This window comes from Gavia stellata, chromosome 22, assembly GCF_030936135.1.
Source record: "Gavia stellata isolate bGavSte3 chromosome 22, bGavSte3.hap2, whole genome shotgun sequence".
Taxonomy (NCBI): Eukaryota; Metazoa; Chordata; class Aves; order Gaviiformes; family Gaviidae; genus Gavia; species Gavia stellata.
This window is the reverse complement of record NC_082615.1, coordinates 10,409,893-10,434,890: the sequence shown is the minus strand read 5'-3', so window position 1 is coordinate 10,434,890 and position 24,998 is coordinate 10,409,893. Positions and strand designations below refer to the sequence as shown.

Below are 24,998 nucleotides of genomic sequence, written 5' to 3'. Positions count from 1 at the left end.
CTCAAAACATTAATAATAATCAAACCCTTGTTAGTGAGGGCATTGTGCTGTGGTTTTTTACCTGAAAAGTTGAATCTGAAATTATAAAAATACTTCACAGGAAAATAGGTAAAGACTGTTTTTTCTTATAAAAGACTTTTCTTATGTAATTGTTCTCATAATGGAGGAGAAATAGTATTTAAGTGAAATCAATTGTATTGTCAATTTAGGAAAAATAAAGAGATTTTACTAAATTTCTTGAAGTACAATTTTCCATTCAGTATTATGGAGAAAATAAGCGACAGCTGGATACCTTAACAGAATTTCGTACAAAACAGGTTACAGTGAATGTTAAGATATCATCAGCCAGTGTTTTTAAAAGGGATTGTGAGGGCTGTTGATGGCATTACATCTTGCAAACAAGATACTTCTAAGGGCTCATTTTAGTCCTTTGAAATATAGTGCCCTTTCTCTAATGTATTGTTAGCTGATGCTCTAAGTATTAATTATCGCTGCTCTTTGTTTCCTGTGTTGTTCTTTCACACTTGTAAAAAAAGAGTCCATGTTTGATTATTTTTAGTTTCTCCAGGTTATAAATGCCACCGTAGTGTCAAGTCATCTTTTAAAACATGCAGGGAATCTTTTATAGTCTTCTCTTTTTTTTATATATATATATATATATATACACACACTCTATGTTTATACTCAATCACATGCTTTACAGTATGTGATATATCATTTAGATGGTTCAGCAGGATGTGATGGTCAGCCTGAAGCTGTTGATATCCTAATTCTTCCATTGCCTCATACATAATTTTCTACCTTCTGGTTTCCGGAAAATGAGTTGAAGATTTGATTTTCACAAAAAGCCTGGTTGTGAAGGGCATGTAACTGATCCTCTTTTTGCTTTAGGTATCTGTGCTTTAATAACTTATGGTCTCCTCTGTGCGTGGTTTTTGTATCTTTCCTTTCAAACTCTTGAGGAAAAGATTGTTCTAAAGATGGGTTTGTCTCACTGCTCTACTGTACTGGCAGAATGATTCTATTCTGAGAATATATCCAGAGAAGGGCGACGGAGCTGGTGAGGGGTCTGGAGCACAAGTCTGATGAGGAGCGGCTGAGGGAGCTGGGGGTGTTCAGTCTGGAGAAGAGGAGGCTGAGGGGAGACCTCATCGCTCTCTACAACTGCCTGAAAGGGGGTTGTGGTGAGGTGGGTGTTGGTCTCTTCTCCCAAGTGACGAGTGATAGGATAAGAGGAAATGGCCTCAAGTTGCACCAGGGGAGATTCAGGCTGGATATTAGGAAAAATTTCTTCACTAAGAGAGTGGTGAAGCACTGGAAGAGGCTGCCCAGGGAGGTGGTGGGGTCACCATCACTGGAGGTGTTCAAGGAACGTGTGGACGTGGCACTGCGGGACATGGTTTAGTGGGCATGGTGGTGTCAGTTGATGGTTGGACTTGATGATCTTGCAGGTCTTTTCCAACCTTAGTGATTCTGTGATTCTGCTTGCTGTTAGCGATCTGGGAATTAACATAAAAAAATCCAGAGAGTTCAGGAGGTGATTTTGAGATAAACAGGCAGGCTTTCCACCCCACCCACCCACCCTAATATGTGGGCAGGTTGGTAATTATTTTTGACTATACTTGATCTATGAAACAATGTGGTTTTTCCCAATGAAGTGGCATATTTGATGTTCAGACAGTACGCAGTACTTCAACATATTTTAAACTAAAATAAATCATGCAGGTGCTTCTTGATCCTTTGAAATCTACCCACGTGAAAGTTCTTTTTCTCTAGTACATTGGTGTTAATTTTTATTGCACTAGAAAAGCCATCTTCAAAGGTTAAATGTATTGGGTTTTTTAAATGATTTTGCATTCCTATTAGGAGTTCAGTGGGCAAATTATTTGTTTCAGAAATCATAAGTTTTATGAATATACGTTTTGTATCCTAACTGAGATTTATTTAAAGAGAAAATACATCAGTATTCAATTTCAGATCAAAATAGACGAGAACTGTAAACAATACCACAAAAGGAAAATTTTTATTGGATTTTCCATTTTACTGATTTTTTGTTAGTGATTAAAATATTTCAAAACATAAATAGAAAAGTATTTTTATGTTTACAAAGACAAGAAGAAATGCAGTTCATCCATGAATTGTTTCCTGACTTTCTTTTGTAATCTCATGCAGATCATCTAGGTTGAAAGATTCTTTCCCTGCTAGCTCCTATCCTTCCTGTTGCCATTAGACATCATGCCTTCTGCTAATGTAAATGTACCAGTGCATGCTTCCAAAACAAGTTCTTTCTGAAGTATGTGGTTTGGATTAAAAATTTTTTAAATCCTCCTGATGGAATTGTAAGAAAAAACAGACAGTTGTTCTGGTAGATCTGCAGCAGTAGTACTCTTTAACGGTGCAGTGTGGGATGTACAGAATCAACCAATTCCACTAGACTTTTCACAGAACTTTGACATAATTAAATTTAATGCGTAATGTACCTTAAAACCTTATGCTAAAGCCACTTCATTAGGGGACAAAAGTATTTATTACCTAACTAAATTCCAGGGAAATACAATTTCAATAACTCACACAGATATTAACTCTGTATTTTCAGTTTTTAATGTCCTTTAGATTCAGTAAGCATGCTGTATTGCAAAGCCATCCATTTCGCATATAAATACTGAACAAGATCAAACCAAACCTGGTATCTTGGATAACTGCAGGGTAACTTAAAGTATAACTGCCAAATGCTAAAACCTGAGATTCATGAAATTATATTATCATATCAACTTTATTAAAATGAATAGAGTGTATTCATCAATGCCATATGATCAAATATATTGGAGGAAACTGATAGATCTAAAAATAATCTGCACAAGCACTGATTTGAAATTTTGCCCAGGGGGATTAGAGAGCTGAAATCCTAAATTCTTGCATTTTTTTGTTTTTCAAAGGGATTTTTAGGGCTTTTTACTTCTCCCCTCTCCCCTGATAAATGTTATAAATCCATCATACCACTGGTTTCTCATCTTTTAAAGGGTTTTGTATACTACTTGTTGTTGTTCACTGATACTTTTATTTCCACGCTCATCACTTGCTGAGGGTATTAAGCCTTGTTTAAGCCCATCATTGTGGTTTTGTCTCTCTTTTCCACCTCTTCTGTTTTACGAAGGTGGAAAAGTGGACACTGAAGAGGTATCCTTTCATACCTCCCCATAAGCAAGTATCAACAATATTAAAAAAAAAAGGCAAGAGAAAATTAATTCCTGAGTTTTTGTTTCAAGCTGTTAACAAATTTAGGGTGATATTTCCAGGTCAGTTGCATTTGTTTTACTTATGAAGGTTGTTTCTGCAAGTTAGCAGGTCAGGAAATTTAGGACTTTGACTTGCATTCTCCTAGTAAACTGCTGCAGTGTTTTTACAAGTTATCTTTGTAGAAATATTGAGATGCATTGGATTTGTCAAAACAAAAGTCTATGAAAGAAGATAATGAAACATTGTTTGGCTTTCATTTTGGTAGCAGAAATAAGACACAAATTGTTATTCCTGAGTTGTGTGTATCTTCCTTGATTGTCAAAAACAGTTTCACCTTTTTTTCTGCAAGATTTGTTTTGCTGCTCATGTTCTTAGTGGGTCCTCCTCTATTTTCTCCAATTAATCAAAAAGGTTTTGGATCTTCATTTGAATAACCTTACTTGAAATAATTTACTGAATTCTTCAGTTTCTAATTGTGGGCATATGTACTTCGTTATTACTTCACTTGAAAGTTTTTAGCACCTTCTGTGTTGTCATTTTTATCAGTCTTAAAACTTGCCTCTAACGTCTGCCGGTGAATAGTTCCTGGTAGCGAAGGAGGCTGAAAGAGGTAGGAAACACTGCTGTGATTCTTTTCTCCCCTGCTTGGCCTCACTAAATGGATGTGACTCAACTGAGTCCCCCGGAGACTAAGTAGACCTGTCCAGCACCAAGCTGGCCAATGTCCGGCTTGTCAGAGAAAAACATTGGGAATCGGTCCTCGTGTAGACTTGCATCTTTCCATCTTCTTTTTATGATAGCCTCTCTGATTTCTTCAAAGGGTAAAAGTAGTATCCCTTTAGCCAATGCAAGTAGGTGTTCAGGGAAAGTTAGCTTAAATCTTAACTAACTTTACCAAAATGGATCGCATAGAATGCTTTCTGTGGTAGTTCTCGGATTGTTAGTGATTTGGTAATGAGCACTCCGAAGCTTCAACTGGCATACACCTGAATCTTCAAAAGAAGTCTGACCAAAGATGAGTTTCGGGTAAGCATAAGTAACGGCAAGCTTGTGCCATTTCATTTTCTGTCTGTGCTTTTGTCAAGAGAAAACGCTAATTCCTGAACTTCTGTTACTAAGGTTGTGGTAGCCTTCAATTCAAGAGAAATTCTGTGCTCAAAACCCTATATAAACGAAGTAGAAGGGAAATAAAATACTCTTGGATATCCTCGTTGTCCATTTCCAGAATATTATCTGAGCAGTTCTTTAATGGTTAGGACTCGAATCACACATGGAAAGATTAATTAGCTCTAGATGCCTTCTGCAGAATACTCTCTCTCTCTTTGTGGTCTAGTGTCTTGATTCTTCACGGTGTGCCTCTGGGTTTTATTGGCGTGTAATATAGCATACCTTTACTGGTACTGAAGGCTTTTTCTTGAGTTATATAGGGGAATTGAATATAACAGCTAATTGCTTTTCAGTCCAGTGGAACCTTTAACACTAGAATAGGAAGAATGGATGGGAAAGGAAGAGACAGATGCTTCTTGGGATTTTCAGGTGACATACATATGCATCCTGGATGCGTTAGTATAGCTGTAGCAGTTTCAGATATGCTAAATGGGGGAAGAAAGTGGAAAAAGAAGAAAACATTTGGATGATCACCGTCGAAATTTAAGCAAGGTGTACAAGCCTCTGTGCCTGAGCTGCTTGGCTGGCAAATGGGTACTAGCACAGCCTTACTTCATGGAATGATGAGACTGTCTAAAGCATTCATATTGTTGCATATCTAGGTCATATAAGATGATGTATAAATGGCATATCTATCTAGAAAATAATCATGTACTGAGCTGGGGGTTCAAAATGAAAGGTTAAAGTTCCCTTTTTGGTGAACTAAGAAATAATTAAAGTATAAACTTAGCAACAGCATTATATTCTGCAGTCATGTTTGTAAGGAGCAGAGCAGCCTTACGATTGCTGCTTTGCCAGTGTCTTGCTCTCACCACTTCCATTGGACATTTGCCAGGGAAAATTCAGAAGCCATACTTTCCCTGTCCTTTTTAGTTAATAAGCATTTTCTTTCATCTTTTTCTTTCCTTTTGCTGTATAAAGCTGAATTCTTGCATTGTCATCTCCCCTTCCATCTTAGTTTTTGGGTGTTTGTCTTTATCTTTCTTTTCTGTGGCTTTTGTTCACAAACAATAAGGGTGCTGCCCTTCCTACTATTGTTGGTAAATAACTTTCTTGGTTTAGAGGAAATATGGTTTAAATGATAATTTTTCTTTAACATGGAAGTCTACAGGCATAGAATATTCCATAGAGTCAAATGATTGTCAGTGTTCTGCTGTTACTTTTTGATGTGTAGTATGTGGGCAGTCTTCCTGAAATGAGCTGTTTTCTGAGAAGACTTGTCAGACTTAACCGTGCTAACCTGTGAAAACTAATGGAAAGTTACTGGTAGCCTAGAGGAGTAAACGGGTAAAGTAGAATTAGTTGCTTTTCATGAGCAAAGGTCTTTATGAGAGAAATGATAGTATTTCTTTGCAATACACCAAGTTTTTATCATCAAAACCAAAAGTCTGTTTTGTAGTAATGGTTGTAACAAATTAGTGGTTGAATTTTGAGTAATGTTGCCATTATTAACTTCATAACCACCTTATTTTAGTAGTATTCTGATTGAGTTGCAAATACTACAGTTGTTTCATACAGTGTGGAAAATAGTAGATAGACAACGATCAAGTTGCCTTACGGTTGTTTGGCTTTCTGAATACCTGAGGCCAATTTTTACCGTCTTTAATGTATAAGCCACGTGGAGGCAGCCAGTAGAGAGGAACACACAACAAACCTTACAAGAGTAGATCTTTCAAACTGCAGTCAGCTTTCCATTCCGATCAACAATTTGATTTAGGATTATTAGTGCGCCATAGGTCTGTAATGCTTTTACAGGTAGTGCAAGTGTAGCAATAGTTTAGCTCCTCTTCCACGTGCGAAGGCCAGGCTGATAAACCCTTGTGTCACCCCATCCAGTGTTCACGGTATTGGCAGTGCTAGGGTTGTGTTGGGGAAATGAGTGGTCCTGCCCACGGCCAGCCTGGATCTGGCGGCTGCTGCTGCCGAACGGGACCCAACAAGGCAAGCTGAAATCAAGCAGCCTTCTTCAGAACCGCTTGCAGCGTCCTCCTTACGCTCTCCCGCACTCTGGGAGAGCCTCTTACCTGAGATATTTATGGAGCTCGCTTGGGTCTGGTGGCCCTGTTGAGATGCTTTCGACACTGTGGTCCTCCAGTAGTTTGTCTAGGCTTGTGGTGTTACCGAGTACCCCAGATAAAAAATGTGGGAATCCCTTGATCTTTTCAAGGGATCGTATTATGATTATTTTGTCCCTTAATGGTGCTCTCACAGGTGAATGCTGTAGAGATGCTAATACAAAATATTCTATGAAGGTAACGTTCTACGCTTTGAATTTACTAACTTTGCTATTTCCTGACTATGCAGTCAGAAACACTACCTTGATGGATTCTGGAGCCATACCCTCTTTCATTGCAAATTGTTTGAGACTTAGTAGTAGATTACTGGTTACAGTAATAGTGAATATAATGAGAATAAACCTTGTTGCCAGATTGGACAAACCAGTTTTAAGGAGACTCTTCAAAAGCTTTCCTGAGGAAGTTGTTGTGAGAACTTCTGAGAGAAGTGAGAAAGGAGTATTTGGGTACTAAACTGAGTGCATATGAGTGTCCTCATGTGATTTGTTTATTCACATTCAGGTATTGGCATTTAATAGTTCCCTGCAAAGAGTAGGCCGATTATAATTTTTGTCATTTATCCAGATATTTTAAAATGAATATTTTTTTAATACTCTTACAGAGAGGAAGATTCAGAAAGCGAAAAAGATAAGAAAATCTGGTACTATAGCACAAAGATACAGCTGGCAGAGTTAATTGAATGCCTAGACAAAGATTACTGGGAAGCTGACCTATGCAAAACTCTGGAAGAAATGCGTGAAGAAATTCATCGGCACATGGATGTGACAGAAGACCTTACTAATAAAGCAAGGGGCAACAACAAGTCTTTCCTTTCTGCAGCAAATGGTAAGAATAATTTGTTTAATGAGAATAGATGTTGCACTTTGATTCAAATACTAGTTTGTATTTATTTTGTTGCAACAAGTTTACAGAAGTTGATGTTGAAGCATCATGCAGGTGTACCAGCATAGCAATCTAGTACTGACTTCTTGTAGGACTACGTATCATGTATTCCAGGACGTCCTGAATGGTTCAGATTCTTGATATGCTTAGGGTGTGCCAGACTGTGATCATTCCAGGTGTTGGAGTGGAGCTGTGTTAACTGTCAAATGTTTCTTGATCTACTGTCTTTTTATATATCTATGTATATAACTCCTCATAAACATTTAACAATCCAATGGGAGTTGGAGTAGCAAAAATACTGGAGTTCAAATATTTGCTCCAATATTATGGAAAGTGTGGAATAATGCATATCTCCTCTGCAGTTCTGCACCAGCTTAATTTATCTACCTTGGAGCAATAAATAGCAATATAAATCAGTGAAGGTCTGAACTTTGGTTCTAGGGAAGACATGAAGATTAGATATTCAGGTTTAAAAATGGATTTAAGTCATCACTGTATAAATGCATAACTCTGAGAAATCAATAATTAAATCTTGGGAATTGTTTCTTCTAAGTGGGGAAAAAGTGGTAAGAAGTTGGATGTTATCTTCTCATTGAAAAGATGCAGTATTTCTGTCATGTTATTTCTGCTCAGTGGCTCTGTAGGTGGTGGTTTGTTATTTATTGATGACATATTTTCTATTGTAGATGAAATTTTGGACATTATCAGAGCAAGAAAAGGAGAAATAGTGGAAGATAAAAACACAGCAGATGATGAAGCTGAAAAGGCCAAAAGTGATGTTGATAATGACCAGACAGAGACTGAGAGAGGCAAGGAAGAATCTGGAGACCAAGATAAAACTGAGGAAACACCCACTGAGCAAGATGTGGAGAAAGTGAAAACAGAAGGTAAAGAAACTGACTGTGCTTTAACAACTTCATTTAAGTAAAGTGAACCTTTAGTTAAGATCTTCACATTTCTTTAAGTGTTAATGTGATATTTTTTTGTGTGTGTGATTCTCTAAGTTATTTTTTAAGTAATAGGTGATATTTGTCAATTGCTTTGTGGTTGTATATTATAATTGTTTTTCTTATTAAGTAATTTCACCAATTTTCCTACTTTTCAAGTTAAATGGAGCTAGCTTGGAGATACCTTGGCTTGGGGCACAGGTGGCACTTACAGGTTGTGATCAACATGTTTGTAGTAAGCAATGTTACATATATTTTAACATTGGTTTCCTCATCAGAATTAGTTTGTGCTTTGATTCTGAGACAATACTATCTCGTAGCAAAAAAAAAAGGAAAGGAGAAAGCTCGATGTTTTTCAGCATTATCAAACAAACAAAGCTGCTGAAGTTGCTTTCTGTGGATGGTGCCAAATGACATCCTAAGACATATTAAAGAATATCCCTAAAGTTTTGTTGTGCATTTTACTATAGAGGCAACAGTCGTTGGGGATAAAAGTAACTCTGTGACATCAAGCACTGATGACAGCAACACAAATCCTTCTGCAGGAGAGACTAGTTGCTCTGAAGGGAAGAACGCAATGGGGTGTCAGTCAGAAACCCTTGATAGCAACAACGTGGCAGAGAAGAAGGTGGCATCAGAGCTCCCTCAGGAACTCTCAGGTACAGAAGGCACTGTTACCAATGCCTCTGTAATTTGGGGAATCTGTTAAGTTTTTCTATCTGGTTTGTCCACTAAAACCATTCACAGCGTATATCACTCATGCTGTTTGCTTGCAGTGCCATCCTTTACTGCTACGTTGTCATTAACATTTCAAAGTTAATTTTCTTGCAACTAGTGCTTGAAATTTGTGGTCCTCCATGACATTAGCATTTGTTTCCATGCCTTCCAAAGATGACTATGGCTAAGCTTTTTATGTTCTATTTTCTGTACATTTTATTTGTCCATAGTGATCCATAATGATTGTTAGCATCCTATCAAAGTTTATTTCAAATTCTAATTTGCTGCTGGCTTGTTTATTATTTTAACCTCTCATTTACTGTATAAATTACTAACAAAGTATTTTCATTCACATGAGTAAACCATTGCACTGGAATGTCAAGATTAAAATTATCATGCTAGGAATTTTAAACAGATTTCAGAATTATAAGCACAGAGGCTCTTGTATATTAATGTGGGTTTTTCTGCCATGTCAGCGATTCAAAAGTAGTAATAGACACTATTTAATTAAAAAAAACCACAAACAACCAAACTTTAGATTTAGGAATAAATGGGATTGATTTAGGTGTAACATAAGTTATCAGTGTACTATTTTAGAATTATATCCTGTTACATTTAGAATTATATTCTATTACAAGCTTTACTACATAACCAAATGTTATTCTAAACATCTGATTACTGCTAAAATGATCAGAGTGTTATTTTCAGTTCTTAAAAATCTAAAAATACTCTAATCTGTGATGTCGCCATACTCAGTGTGTTATGTTTTAAAAGGTGGTAGTAAATGTTTTCTCTCCTACGGAAGTAGTTCTCCATTCAGATACAGATTGCAGTTCTTGAACTTGCAAATGTGAATGCATCCAAACCTTGTAATAAACTTTGTTAATAGGAAGAGGAAATGAAAGTTAAGATTAATCTGTAATCTGGAAACCTCATAATACACTTCTTTAATAGAGAAAATGTCACAGAATCATAGAATACCAGCTTGGAAGGGACCTCAAGGATCACCTGGTCCAACCTTTCTTGGCAAAAGCATGGTGTAGACAAGATGGCCCAGCACCCTGTCCATCTGAATCTTAAAAGTGTCCAATGTTGTGGAATCCACCACTTCCCTGGGGAGATTATTCCAATGTCCTAGTGCATGGGACAAAAAGCAGACGTTTTAGATATTTGACCAAAAATTTTTGCCTGCTCTCGTATTTTTTTTTTTACCATGTTAAAGTTAAAATAACTGTTCAGAGGTTTAATGGGACAGATACATATCCTATAACTTTGTTCCAGACACCTTTATGGGTTCATATTTTGTTTTAAAGGTTCACTTATATATTTATAATTATTTCTTTACTATACTTTCACAGGTACTTTTCTCCTTCCAAAGCTTCTACTTATTTTTAAATTAGTGGGCTTTTTTGTAGGAAAATGTGTGTGTGTGGAGAGGATTCTTCCTCAAGTCTAATTTACTATATTCATAGTGATACTTATGTTCCTATTATGAAATTTCAGTTTGAGACCCTCATTTCAGAGGGAGGGAGAGATACTGAACCAGTATCAGTGAGGCAGCTACCCCCAAAGAGGGAGAAAATAAGAGTAAAATGCAAAGGTAGACGAGAATGTCTGTCATCATCCTTGTTAAATGCAATTTGGAGATGAGTCTTTTATTAAGAGTTTAGTTTGGGTGCTTCCGCTCTCCTCCAAACAGCAGGCACTGCAAATGGGTCCATTTTTCCCCGTAGTAAAAAGGGAAATGGATTGAACAGTGGTGCTCACCTACTTGGCAAAGCCAGAAATCAAGATGCATTCAGGTTAGGGATCTTCTAAGAATCCCAGAATATTTACCTAATCATCTTTCTGCTAGGAATGAATATTTCACAAAAAGGAGGTTTTGTTCTGTCACCTTTCTTAAAAACAACAGAATCCCTGATGTTTTGGAGGGATTCTAGAAACAGAAAAACCCTGTATTTTTTGAACAGCCAAGCTGTGTGTCTCTTGCACACAATCAAGAAGACATTGCTGTTTTGAGGGGTGGTGACTTGTACTTACTGGGAAGCTGGGGTGATTTATTTCTGGGTAGCTGCAATTCACTGACGCTTCAGTGAAAGGCGATACTCGGGCAGGACACCTCAGCCACAAGTGAGGTGGCAATAACATCCACAGCTCTCAAGACAGACAGTAGCAAGGACGACTGAGGACCAAGAACCCATTTGTCTTACTGAGCTTGAAGCAACATCTGGACCCCTCAGATTGTAAGAAAGAGGCTGATATTTTAGGTTCGCAGAGGAGGAATTCAGACATAGAGTGGTGCCAATTGAACTGAAATCTGTGGGATTCCTCAGAAATTAATGTGCTGAAGAAGAGACAAAGACTTGGTGGAAAACTGGAGGGGAACTGAAAGGTGTATGCTTTAAGGAACAGCTAAAGCACCAGAAAATCAAAAGAGATAGTCATAGAAGCTGCAGGAAGACCAAATTTCATGAAATCTGCATTCTAAAAGCAAACTGAAGTCTCAGTAGAGGGTTCTCTGTGTGTGCATCTATAGAAAAAAAATTGTCTTGTATTTAAAATATATTCATATTTCATCCAAGTATGAATTTCAGTTATTCAGAGCTGTAAAAATAGAAACTGCTTGAAACAGAACAAAAAAATACTTTCATGGATACAATGCTCTGGAGGGAATTAATATTTTATGGGTATTTCTCTGCAGTCCAGCAAAGGATGTTCATCTGACTTTTTTTTTATGAACAATTTAAAACTAGAAAAAATTGCATTGATCCAACTTAAAAGAAAAACTAAAAATGAAGTTGTTCTTCTTGTAGAAGAAACTGGTCAGATGATCCCTAGCAACAGTAGCAGTGCATCTGCTGCACCTCTACACTCGGATGTTGAAAACAGCAACGGTAGCGAGCTGGGTTCTGGGCAGAATGACTCCATCAAGACTCCTGATGATGCTGAAAATGCAGAGAGGGGATCTCAGACTTCAGAGGACATAGGTAACAATAGTGTCTCTAACTTTCGTTTTCTGCATCTTTTATTTTTACTTTAACTCCCATACATCAATAGAAAACTTCCAATTTTTAAGCTTGTTTTAAAAGCGTTTTTTTCTTGGACAGGAGAGAAATCTAATGGTGAAAGAAGTGATTCTCCAGGCGCAGGAAAAGGCACGCCAGGTTCGACGCGAATGCTCACAAGATTACGAAATCCAGATAGCAAGTTGAGCCAGATGAAAAGCCAGCAGGTTGCTGCTGCAGCACATGAAGCAAATAAGTTATATAAAGAAGGCAGAGAGGTTTGTGCACATCTTGGAAAATTCAAAGAAGTACGAAAACTGTTTTAGAAACCTGACAGTATTTTTAAAAATAAAAAAGTGATTCTGGCAGACTAGGGAGGTACTTAAAAAAATAGTCATAATAAATTAGCTAAATGGTGAAACTGTAATATCACAGGAAGCTTTTTTCCTCCCTCTCCTTTGCTTTTGCTCTCTTAGTTGCTATCTATAGAGCGGTATGACAGTGACCCAGTGCAGCTCCTTTCCTTTAACGTGTTGGCCATAAAAGTTAGAGAATTGTTTACTATATAGGCAGTAATAAGTTACATGCATTTGCTCCCACTTCTCTATTCAAATCTCTAGGAACTGGTGTGCCAAAACTACAACTTTACAGTGGTTTGTGTTTGATTATTGTGTGAATAGGTAGGTAATAGCCACATTTCCTGTTCATCCCAAATCTGTGCTGGCAGAGTATGGATATTTAAAGACAGTCATTGCAAAATTGTAGCACTGCTTGATGCAGACAAAAGTGAAATCTCTCTCAAATGTCTGCCAGTTGGTATAAATTTTTGGTATGGTTGTAGGTTGTTTGTTGGTCTTTTGGTGGTTTGGTTTGATTTTGTTTTTTTTAAGTAGCCCAGTTTGTCCAGGGAAGAAGTGTTTGAATGTTAAGAGTTCATTGCAGTTAGTTTTCTGGATATTGTTTGGTATATTAATTCTATTTTTGTTAACTGGTTTTCCTTGTAAGTTAGCATTTAGTATATTTATTCACAAACCTCTCAGATTTGGAAGCCAGTTATGGGTAATTAGACCAGTGATGTTATCCATGCCATGTTTTCAGAGTCAAAGATATTTGCTTAGCTACATGTATGAATTCTGTGATTTACTAAGGAGGGGGTTCAGAGAAAGCTTACTTTAGCAAAGCTATTTCCCCAAAGCTGTCTCCCTCAATAGACATAGTTCAGAGCAGTGAAACAGGTTCCTATTTGACTTCCTCAGGAGCCTGGATGGTGGTTTTTTAATGTTAAAGTTGATCTTTGGGAATATCCTGATTCTATATACAATCAGTGATTAAGTACATATATTTAGTGTATAAAGTAAACAGTTAATTGCTTCTACAAACTGATGCAAGGTATTTTTATTATTTTATATATAGCCAGTTGAAGCCTTAATCATAAATAAATAAATAGAAATATTTGAAACTTAAGTGAATCTTTAAAATCATTCTTTCTTTCACAAGGTTCTGGTGGTCAACTCTCAAGGTGAAGTCTCCCGAATGAACACAAAGAAGGAAGTTGTGATGAAAGGCAATATCAACAATTATTTCAAATTAGGGCAGGAAGGGAAGTATCGTGTTTATCATAATCAGTATGCCACTAATTCATTCGCATTGAACAAGCACCAGCACAGGGAGGACCATGACAAGAGACGACATCTCTCGCATAAATTCTGTCTGACTCCTGCTGGAGAGTTCAAATGGAATGGGTCTGTACATGGGTCCAAAGTTCTTACCATATCCACTTTGAGGCTAACTATTATTCAGCTAGAAAACAATATCCCGGCATCATTCCTTCACCCTAACTGGGCTTCCCACAGGTAAATCAATAAATTAAAATATATATTCTCTTGTTTTACTTGTGTTTTTGCTAACAGTATTAATAAGCAATGGTCTTTGTTTTTTCAAATCAGTGATTTCCAAGCACCATGCTTCAGTATATTAAAATACAAGATAATGTTTTTGTGTTTTGTGATGGATGGCTAAAAGGATTGCACATTTAAGTATTAAAATATAGGAGGTTTTATCCTACCATTAAGTCTTATTAACATAGAATGCTATATTAGTGCATGTGGATGTTTCAGGTTTTTATCTTTTTTCCAATTCAGGTCTAACTGGATTAAGGCTGTTCAGATGTGCAGCAAACCTAGAGAATTTGCACTAGCACTGGCTATCTTGGAATGTGCAATTAAACCGGTTGTCATGCTGCCAATCTGGCGGGAATCATTGGGGCACACTAGGTAAAATAAATAAACATAAAAATCTTTTTGAATATGAGAACTTACCTTGTTCTGCAATTACTAGTTCCTCTAAGCCTGTAAGAATTATGTTTAAATTTAGTCAGTCATTCAGCACTTGAAGCGTTTTTCTCAATCAGAAACACAGAAATTACATGACAAGATTTTTACAGTGTCATTGCTCCTGCAAAGCAATTTTGTTTTCTTTATCTGAGGCACAGTCTCAAAGTGATAAAACTTTGGGAGACTAGAAGAGCAAATTTCAATACTCAGTTCAGTGGCATCTGTCTTTTGTCTCTCATTGTGTCATAGAAGCAGAAATGGAATGTGTCTGATGTTCGACACAGTTGCAGGCAGCTGTGTTTGCCTTACTGGAATAGCCAAAAAAAGCAGTGTTCCTATTGCAAGTAATACATAGAACCTGATACTGGGCTTTCCTCTTAACTTCAGATATTTAAAATTATTCAAAGGGGTAGTATATGCTGTTGTTGGACTTGTTATATTTGCTTACAAGATCCTGTACATAAATGTTCTTAAATCTATATGTATTAGATTACGCAGAATGACAGCAATAGAAAGAGAAGAAAAGGAGAAAGTGAAAAAAAAAGAGAGAAAACAAGAAGAAGAAGAAACAATGCAGCAAGCTACGTGGGTGAAATATACGTTTCCTGTGAAACATCAAGTAAGGTTTTCTTTTGTGTGAAGAACAAAAATATACAGAAATTGTTGATTTCTTACTCTTTTTCTGCTTTCATTTTAAACTTAAAATTTTAATGTCATTGCGTTACTCCCTGCCATAGGAGTAGGAACCATGCCCACCTATTCAAGCTCATAATCTTGGTCTGAACTGAATTTGACATGTATTATGCTCTTAAGTGATGCTGCTTGAGTTGACATATTTGTCTGCAAAATGCAGCCTTTCCTAACGGAAGGGTTCTAGATGGTTATTGGAATCTTGTCTGTATGTCTGTTCCTGTCCAGTGCTCCCCTCCCATCCCCATTCCCCCCCCAAAAAAAAAGCTGTCCTAGCTACCTTTACTTCGGAAGATTACATTATATGATGGGAACTACTATAGAAACCTCTTTATATTCTCCTACAGGAGATATTGAATACTTTTGTTGGAGTGGTTCGTTGCTCTACTTTTATTTGTTGTAACAAACATACAGGTTGATTCAAAAACGTGTATAATCTTTCAGCTTTTAGGTAGATAGATTCTCACTGTTACATTAAATTAAAATGGTTTTTAGATGTTATTATGATAGAATCAATTTAATTATCAGCAGATATATCTTTAATTTTAGAATAGCACATTATTTCACAAATATACTTCAACTTGCTTGAAAGTCTGTAAATTGAAGTTTTGGGGTTTGTTTTTTTCTTAAAATCATCTTAGGTTTTTAAATGGATGGATACATTAATAGTGCAGCAAATAGCACCATTAAAACTACTATTTTAAAAATATTTAATAGGTTTGGAAGCAAAAAGGAGAGGAATATAGAGTAACGGGATATGGTGGCTGGAGCTGGATTAGTAAAACACATGTCCACAGGTTTATGCCCAAACTGCCTGGAAATACTAACGCAAATTACAGAAAGTTGCTACCAAGTAAGTGTCTGCATTGCTTACGGATTTTTAATTATTAACATACTGCTTTTTATTGCTTAGTCAGTTAATTATTTGCATGTGATATTTCTTATGTAGATTTTGTTACAAATAGTGTTCTAGAGAAGCTTTTGTGGATTTCTGCTAATCTTTGTCGATACAACCAGTTCAGTTGTCATGGTCACTTTGTAGCTACACTAAAGTGTTTCAATTATGAAGTTGTGTGTAATATTTGTACAGCTTTGTATAGCCTTATTTGAATTAAAGGTAGGTAAAAATTATGTAGATAATCACAAGCAAAAAGTAACATCTAAAACGTTGGTGTATTTATACACTTTTTTTTTCCCCCTCCATGTTGACAGAATTTTATTAACTGATTTTACCTGGAAACAATAGTTTTATAAAAGGAAATAAATTTATTTCTCCAGAAAGTTCAAAACACACCTTCTCACTTATTTGTTCCAAGGATTTATATTAAAAAAGACATTTTGCACAGTTGACTTTTAGAATGCATCTTGAACTGTATGAGTCTTATTTATAATAAATTTAATATTGAGTCTCCTTTTTAAAATTTAGAAAATGGCAGACCACCCTATATTACATATCAAAAATATTTATTTCCTCACATATTGATGTAATACTGTCCCTGTTACTTTTAACTGGATCGAACACAAAATGGATGCTGCTGCTTTTAGTATTGTCTATATGATTGTTAAATTAGATTTATTTTGCTTTCTGTATTGCAATTAATAGCCACTACAGTGTTAAGCACAAAGTCATTTGAATACTAATGTCTGTTCTGTCTTAACTGTAGAAATCAAAATTCTGACAAATTTTCAGAGTCTGAATTAATATGCTTTTAATAGGCTGGGTTTTCAGAAAGTGGTATTTACTTTCCTGAAAAATGGAGGGGCAGTGTTTTTTGGGTTTTGTTTCTTTAAGAAAAGCTGAACATGACTCCTGGAAAAAATAATGTAAATGAAACATTTTTATCTCTGGTGGGCTTTTACTTTTTTTTTAATTCAATATTGCACTAAGCTTAATCTATGATGTTACCATTGTATAATTAATTCTATTTCTGAATCTCAGTAATGATGTGTGAATGATTTGAGAGGTAAACTAACATTAAAATGTAGCAGAGTATAAAAAATATTCTGAATAATTGAAACAATTTAATTAATTTGTTAATAGCAAAGAGCGAAGATGAAAAATGCAACTTGGATAAACGAAAAGGTCCAATTAAGGTAAAAATAGAGAAAGACAGAACAAAGGATTCTCATGATCTGCAAGCAAAAGACAAAGCAGATGTTTCAGAAACTTTGGAGAAAGTGCAAGTGAAAGAAGAAAAATCGCGTGAAGAAAAAGTAGAAGTTGATACACTTTCTGAAAATTTAGATCATGCAAAAGACAAAGGTGATATACTTAAGTTACTGTAAAACTAGCTATTCATGACAACATTACATACGTAAAAGCATAGGACCTCAGAAATAACTATTGAAAAACCGTGTAACAGGTTTTGTCAAGACATTTAAAATGTCTCAGTTAAATGTTTGCTTATTATCTCTTGTAGTAGTGTCTGAAGTTTTTGTTCCCTTTTTCTTGAAATCTATTAATATGCTAAAAGGTTCCATTTGTTTCTTAGTCCTTAATGTAAAAATATAGTTTGGTATTCGTTGTTAAGGGGACCTTACTGATTCAGAGTTATTTCTTCTTCACAGTGGAAAAAGAAATCGATGGTGAAAATGATAAAGTCATCAAGGAAGAACCTATGGATGTAGATGATGTGAAAATTGAATCCCCCATAAAAGATGAGAATAGTCATTGTAAGCTGGATATAATCAATGTCAGTGAGGGATTTCATTTAAGGACTTGCTACAAAAGGAAAGTCAAGTCATCAAAATTAGATGGACTACTTGAGAGGCGAATAAAACAGTTTACACTGGAAGAAAAACAACGTCTAGAAAGGATGAAACTGGAGGCTAGTGCTAAAACTGTAGGCATTCGATCTGTAAGCCCCCAGAAAAACATAGACGAGCTACAGATGAGAAAAGTAAAAGAAGGAAGCCAGTTTGACATGTCTTCCCAAGATCAAACCTGTATTTCGGATAAGACCCAAACTGAGGATGAAGAACAGGACTGCTTGCCAATCAGCAGCATCTCTTGTACCAAAACCGGTGAGCTGGATGAACCCTCTTTGCCTTTGGCAAACAGGCTACCAAAAAGAGAAGGCCAGCTCCTGGATGAAGACTCACCTCAGTCCTCTGAAGGTGAAAGCTCCGTTCAGAATGATAGTAAAGAAAACAACCCTCAACCTATGACTGCTGATCAGTGTCAAGGACAAGAGGTTCTTGGAGAGTCTGAGAGTTCCTTTGTGGATGGCTTGAAACAAACAAATGCAGAAGGTAGAATCAAATGGGATGTTACGGAAAAAAGCGGAAAACCTTTGAAACAAAAACTACCTATTACCAGAGTATCTCAGCGTGAACGTGAAAACTTAGAGCCAGTGGTAACTGAAAGCAGCTGTAGAAAAGATGCTCTGGCCACTCTTGAAAAAACAGATTCAGAAGGGAATTCTGAACAGCAGAGCAAAGATACAGAAAACAATTGTATGATAAAAAGCCATATTGAACCAACATGCTCTCAAGAAAGTGAAATGGAGGAAGAAATTGCTCCAGGAAGGACTGAAAGTAAATCTGAAAACAAGATTATATTTCACCAAAAATCAGTTAGTAAAGATCTAGACCCATTTAAAACAGAGCTGATTTCTGAAAGAAACCTTGAAAGTCAAACTCTGGAACACAGGGATGAGGTGGAAGTTGATGAGGATTTACTGAGCTCTAAACTAACTGAGGCTAATGGTCAAAAGAAAGGTCAGGAACTGAAAGTGGAGACGAACACCATAAACAAGTATCTTGATCAGACAAATCTGAATAGTGTCACTGACAAAAAGAATAATAAAGATGAAGAAACTGAGACAGACTTAGAAAAGGAAAAATCAGCGTTTCAAATGAATGGAAAAGACAATGATATTAAAGTATTATCAAATGATGACTGCTTAGTTAGAGATACCTGTGAAACTAAGGCAGGGGGTGATATTGAACCAAAAGTTAATAATATTAATAAATCCATTCCAGAACACGAAAAAAAACCATTGACTTTTAAGGAATCTTCAGTAAAACCATTCATGAATGGTGACATCATGATAGAGGACACAAAGGACAAAAGTAATGTGGACCCTAAGTCCCATCTGCAAAGTTCACCTGAGTTTGAGTTTAGAGAGAATCTTCAGCCACCGGATGAAATTCCCAAGTATGTGCAGAAAACTGAAGAAAAACAGCTTTCTCCTGAGAGGTCTGCCTTTGTTGGCACTGCATCCATGCCAACGCATACTGTCTGTAAAGAAAATAACCTGAACAGTGAAACAGAATCTATGGAAACGGAAGTAATTGAGGATAAGAAAGTAGCTCCATCGCCTGTAACCTCATGTGAGGAATCTAGCTTGAGTAGTGACTTTGCTGATCAGAACGGTGTACAGACATATAAAATGGAAAACATTAATGGAGAAAGTAAAATAAAAACTGTTATTACTGAAGTGACTACCACAACATCAACTGTGTCTACAGAATCCAAAACTGTGTTGAAAGTTGCGGAGACTGTAGCTTCTAATGATGAGAAAACAACAGTAGTATCATCTACAGAAAATTGCGCCATATCCACTGTAACTACCACCACTACTGTAACTAAGCTTACCACTCCGGCTGCAGACAGTAACGTTGATGTCATTTCTGTACAAGAGCATAGTAAAACAGTAGTTACAACAACAGTAACCGATTCACTGACCACCCCAGAAGGCACGTTGGTGACTTCCATGACTGTCAGCAAAGAATATTCTACAAAAGACAAAGTGAAGTTAATGAAATTTGCAAGACCCAAAAAAACGCGTTCCGGAACTGCCTTACCATCTTACAGAAAATTTGTTACCAAAAGCAGTAAAAAAAGCATATTTGTTTTACCCAATGATGACTTAAAAAAGCTGGCCAGAAAAGGAGGGATCAGAGAAGTTCCCTATTTCAATTACAATGCGAAGCCTGCCTTGGATATCTGGCCATATCCATCCCCAAGGCCAACTTTTGGGATCACTTGGAGGTACATACTTTACATTTTTGAGGAAAAGTTTAGGATGTGATGAAATTAATTGAATTTTAAGATACAAGTGATATACATGTTTGTGCGCAAAAATTCAAATTTTGCTATTTATTATTCAATAATTTCTATATTGTTCAATAAAGGTAGAATGGAAAACCTTTGTCCCGTTGGTTTGGTTAGGTATTTTAAATACATTTTGGTTTTAAAATGTAATTAATACTCTATTGTTAGGTACCGACTTCAAACAGTAAAATCATTGGCTGGAGTGAGCCTTATGTTGCGGTTGTTGTGGGCATGTCTCAAATGGGATGATATGGCAGCAAAAGCTCCACCTGGGGGAGGAACTACACGTACAGGTATTATTTCTTTAAATTTCTGGGTTTCTTAATGCAAAAGCTCTTGCTGTTAATTTTGAGTATTACACTCATTCCAAGCATTTCTCTAAAGGCTTGATGATAGCTATGGCATTTGAATGTTTTTAGTTAACAGTTTGTACTAGTTGCTGTTTCTTTACCTTGAGTATATTGGGTTGATTGAAGATTTAGCTTTTGTTTGTTTTCTGTTATTAATTTGTTGGGACTAATTTGTTGTAGAAACATCTGAAACTGAAATTACAACAACAGAAATAATCAAGCGAAGAGATGTTGGTCCATATGGAATCCGGTCAGAGTACTGTATAAGGAAAATTATTTGTCCCATTGGTGTACCAGAGGCTCCAAAAGGTATGTTTGTTTATACAATTATTTTTTTTCCCCCCTTCTCATCAGCTCCTACAGAAATTAAGGTAACTGGATCTTTACGTTAATTCAGACCATCAAGGGAGCAAATATAGCTTGACATGAACTATTCATTTGCCTCTTTGAAACAAATGATGCATTTACCAGACTGATGTGATTTATCTGAAGCTGAAAGGCCTTCCTGTTCATAAAATGAGATGGAGGGACACACTAAATCTTGGTTTACACTGATTTTGTTTTATGTTTGAGCTTAATGTATGTGTTTTGACTGTTCTCTAAAGAAACTCCAACACCGCAGAGGAAAGGACTGCGATCAAGTGCACTAAGGCCCAAAAGGCCAGAAACACCCAAGCAAACGGGCCCTGTTATAATTGAAAGTTGGGTAGCAGAGGAGGAGTTGGAACTATGGGAGATCAGGGCATTTGCTGAAAGGTAAATGAACTCAAATGAGCTTTTAAAGAAAGCAGTTTTAATTTCTGTGTGTATGTTAAATAAAAGTTACCACTAGAGAACACAAACTTGGTAGCTACAATCGGTAAAAGCGGATCTGTGTTGCATTTTTACGGTCTCTTTGATAATGATAGTCAAGCTTAAAGTTATAAAGCTAAAGTATTTGCTGGTACCAGAACCAATTTATGCAGATCTTACAGATTTGTTAGAACTAATATTAGTTTTTCCATGCTTATGAACTGATCACTGTTGTATGCTAAAAGGCTATTACTGTAATGCATGGAAAGGCTTTAGGCCGCTTTTGGCATGACTTTAAACAGTACGTGTTTAAATACTCCTATAATACCAAGAAAATGAACGTGTACAAGTAAAGTAAAGGTAAATTCAGCCTGAGAATATTCAAGTCATAAAATGAATATTTTCAATATTGCATGCTTAGGGTTGGAACAACATTTTTGAGTCTCTTGAAAAGAATTGTTTTAAATTAATGGTATTACATAGATTGTTTGCAGTCTCAGGTGTAATTATAAATTCCAGGTTTGATTAACAGTTTCCTGTAAGGTGTTGCAGTAGTTTAGCATCAGAGCATTTCGGGGATGTTGCATGCAACTTCAATAGTTTATTTCAAAATACTTTTAAAGCCATGACCAGTTTTTCAGCGATCTTCAGTCTTGACGTTTGTTCATATGAGAGCAATTAAACTGGATAAAATGAAATCCAGTTTGATGGCTGGATTTTATGTGGTTGTATAACTTACTTTCGGTTGTGTCTTTGGCAGGGTGGAGAAGGAAAAGGCACAGGCAGTTGAACAACAGGCTAAGGTTAGTGAACAGAAGAAGGCAGAGGAATTCAAGGCCCAATTGGAGGCTCAACTAAAACACCAACGATTGGCTGCCCAGCAGGTGGGGGAGCTATTGGTAGTCCCACCTGTCAGCAACTGTGCACTGGTAGTCCACATGCATTAGAATATGGGAAACAAAGGTTGTCTCTATCTTACGCGGTTTTTCAAACAGCTTCCACCGCCTGTGCAAACTAGGCCATCAAACAATGCTGCTCCCACTGTGTACATTTGTTATTTTGAAACGGGGTTAAGGCAAAGATTTGGTTTGGATTCCTTTTTTTTCCCCACCTAATTTATAACACTTTACAAAGGTTTAGTTTGTTTCTGTTGTAAAAGAAGGTTGAGAAGCACCAATCTCCAAGGTCGGTCAATAGTGTTTTGTGGTGTAATGGAAAACTGCCTTGGTATGTAGCTGACTTGTGAATACAATTGCATTTGTTCTTCATGCTTCAATCAAATGGAATCTTTTGATTTTATCCTGTCTTAAGTTGGCCAAATGAAGCCCATTGATAATTTTTTTGTGTATATAGGTAGGTGTGTATGTATAGATGTGTGTATGTATATATAAATGTATGCAATTAAAATTGGGAAACCCAATGCCATGTTGGTATTTCACATACATTATTAAGAATTGTGCTTTTTCCCAACTTACTCTCTTTTCATTTCAACTTCCCTGAAGAAAATACATTACTAGTGAATGAGTGTTTCAGATTCTTGGGCATTACTCCAATATAATGCTAACCAACCACTGGAATTTAAATTAATAAATACACAGATAATTCCAGTAACACAGGGAAGAATGTTAGATTAGTTGGAATTTTAAAAGAGCTTACTGATACTATCGCTTCACAAAGTGGCTCTCTTAAATGCACCTTCTTGACAGTTACAGCACAGAAGGTTTCTGGGTAAGGTAAGGGATTTTGAACCTAATTTTTTTAAGCAAGCTGCAAACTGGATTTACAGTTAAAAGAATAATTTTTAAAAATCCATTCTTAATGGTGAAGTAGAATGATACAGTCTCTTTATTTTTTTTTCCTGTAACTGGCAGGATCTCAGTGCAGGCAGCTCTAGCCTTAGGAGCGATAGTAATAAAGTCTGTGTTAACGATGGTGTACCACTTACTGACATAGATGCAGGCTGTATGCACATGGCCAAAGCCAAATATAGATGGATATTTTTCCAAGTTTTTTAGCCTTTCAGGTTAATCTGAGTCTAATTAGTTTTCTTTAAAGTAGGATGTGCAATGAAATTAACAAGCTGAGGGTTTTAAAGATGCAGTAAAGGAAAATTTCTGGCTGTGTCCTGTCAGCACAGTTGTAGTTCTGCAGGTCAAGGAGTCTTGTGCTGTAGGGTACGCAAGCAGCCTATTCTTCAATCCTTTACAAATTGAACTAAAATCCTACCAGAATCCTTTATTCTTCAATACTGGGAAGAGACAGCATTTGTTTTAAAAAATGTGAAAATGCTAATTATCCCTCAGTTTAATTTTTTTCTAAATTCTGTAGAAACGGCTGGAACAGCAGAAGCAGATACCTGCAGCAGGTGTGGCCCCCGCAGTCACTACAGCCAGCAGCACTGCAACTACTGTCTCGACGCCACAAAAAGTTGTGGTAGGCCCTTTGGCAGGCCCAGTCCCCACTGGAACCAAAGTAGTACTTACTACAAAAGTGGGCTCTCCAGCTACAGTAACATTCCAACAGAACAAGAATTTCCATCAGACTTTTGCTACTTGGGTTAAACAAGGCCAATCTTCAACAGGTAAGCAGCCATTTGTCATGGAAAGGACATGTAAATAGGATGAACTCCAGCACAGCACCTACATCTTCTCCAGAATATATGGCATTATTACATTTCTTGTTATCTTTGCTCTTAACTCTCTCGCTAAGTCAGCAGGACACTTCTGAGATAATACCTGTCTAATTTTTCTTTGTTCATACTTGCTAGGTAGTCTTATTTCTGTCCTGTCTCATTTATTACTGACAGTTGTACTCGTAATCATTGATAATGAAAGCATTCTATGCTGTAACATACTGTTTCCAAAAAAGAATCTTTACCAAAGAAAGTATGACGCATTCAAAAATGATTGTAAAAATGATCCTATAGTTTGCTGTTTCATACTTGAAAATAGTCATTTCATTGACTAATTATTCTGCTCTAAAACTGACTGTTCTGTGTACCTCAATAGCCACTAGCACAGCTGCCACTTCAGCCACAACCATTGCCAGCACAGGGCAGACCTTCCAGATCTCAGGCAGTCCAGTAACGATGGCAGGGAAAGTGATAACTAAGCTGCCACTCCCTGCAAACAGCAAGATTGTTGCCGTCAATGTGCCATCAACTCAAGGAGGTAGGGGAAAGGGAACTGAATTAAAAATGTATTCCAGCTTGCTGATTAATTCTCCATTGACACTATTTTCCCAGTGAAGTAAACTGTGACTTGAAGGGGGAAAAAATATTTTTGTATATACAAGTTTCTAGAGCTTGTTCCCCCTGTATTGCGTATTTGTGTCTATAGGGGAAAAATGCAAGTTTATTGCCTGTAAATTAGTCTACATTTCATAGTGCAAAATTAGAAGCTTTATTTTTAACAATGTGGAATGAAGCATGCTTTTTTTTCGTATCTAAATTATACATCAACAAAACAACTTTCTTCACAAAAAAAAAAAGCTGCTGTTCTTAGTTATTAATGCCTGCATCTGCTCTTCACTGATGAGCAAGAGTTTGGCTCCAAGCTAAGATTAGCGTTTTTTCTTCTTGCTTCAAGAAGAGGACTTAATACTTTGGGATTTGTGAATGTATATTGAACAGAAAAGCTCAATTCTCTGTCTCCATTATACTTAGCAACTGAGGAAGTGATGAAGGCTACTAGTTTTGTATTGAAATTTCTTAGATGACAGGAAAAGCATTACCCATTTTCTTCA

The 24,998-nt window shown here is 36.6% G+C and overlaps 1 protein-coding gene across 1 annotated transcript in view; it reads left to right on the top strand.

The window, feature by feature from the left end:
- The window catches only part of BPTF (bromodomain PHD finger transcription factor), a 58,456-nt gene that overhangs the window by 14,642 nt on the left and 18,816 nt on the right, over positions 1-24,998 (top strand). The window contains exons 3-19 of the mRNA XM_059828132.1: positions 7,081-7,304; positions 8,048-8,248; positions 8,779-8,967; positions 11,839-12,012; positions 12,133-12,308; positions 13,528-13,883; positions 14,172-14,303; positions 14,853-14,982; positions 15,771-15,906; positions 17,095-17,316; positions 17,622-20,049; positions 20,281-20,405; positions 20,643-20,771; positions 21,068-21,218; positions 22,015-22,138; positions 23,583-23,835; positions 24,263-24,424. Coding sequence (XP_059684115.1) covers positions 7,081-7,304; positions 8,048-8,248; positions 8,779-8,967; positions 11,839-12,012; positions 12,133-12,308; positions 13,528-13,883; positions 14,172-14,303; positions 14,853-14,982; positions 15,771-15,906; positions 17,095-17,316; positions 17,622-20,049; positions 20,281-20,405; positions 20,643-20,771; positions 21,068-21,218; positions 22,015-22,138; positions 23,583-23,835; positions 24,263-24,424 — 5,312 coding nt within the window. The remainder of the gene's footprint in view (positions 1-7,080; positions 7,305-8,047; positions 8,249-8,778; positions 8,968-11,838; positions 12,013-12,132; positions 12,309-13,527; positions 13,884-14,171; positions 14,304-14,852; positions 14,983-15,770; positions 15,907-17,094; positions 17,317-17,621; positions 20,050-20,280; positions 20,406-20,642; positions 20,772-21,067; positions 21,219-22,014; positions 22,139-23,582; positions 23,836-24,262; positions 24,425-24,998) is intronic.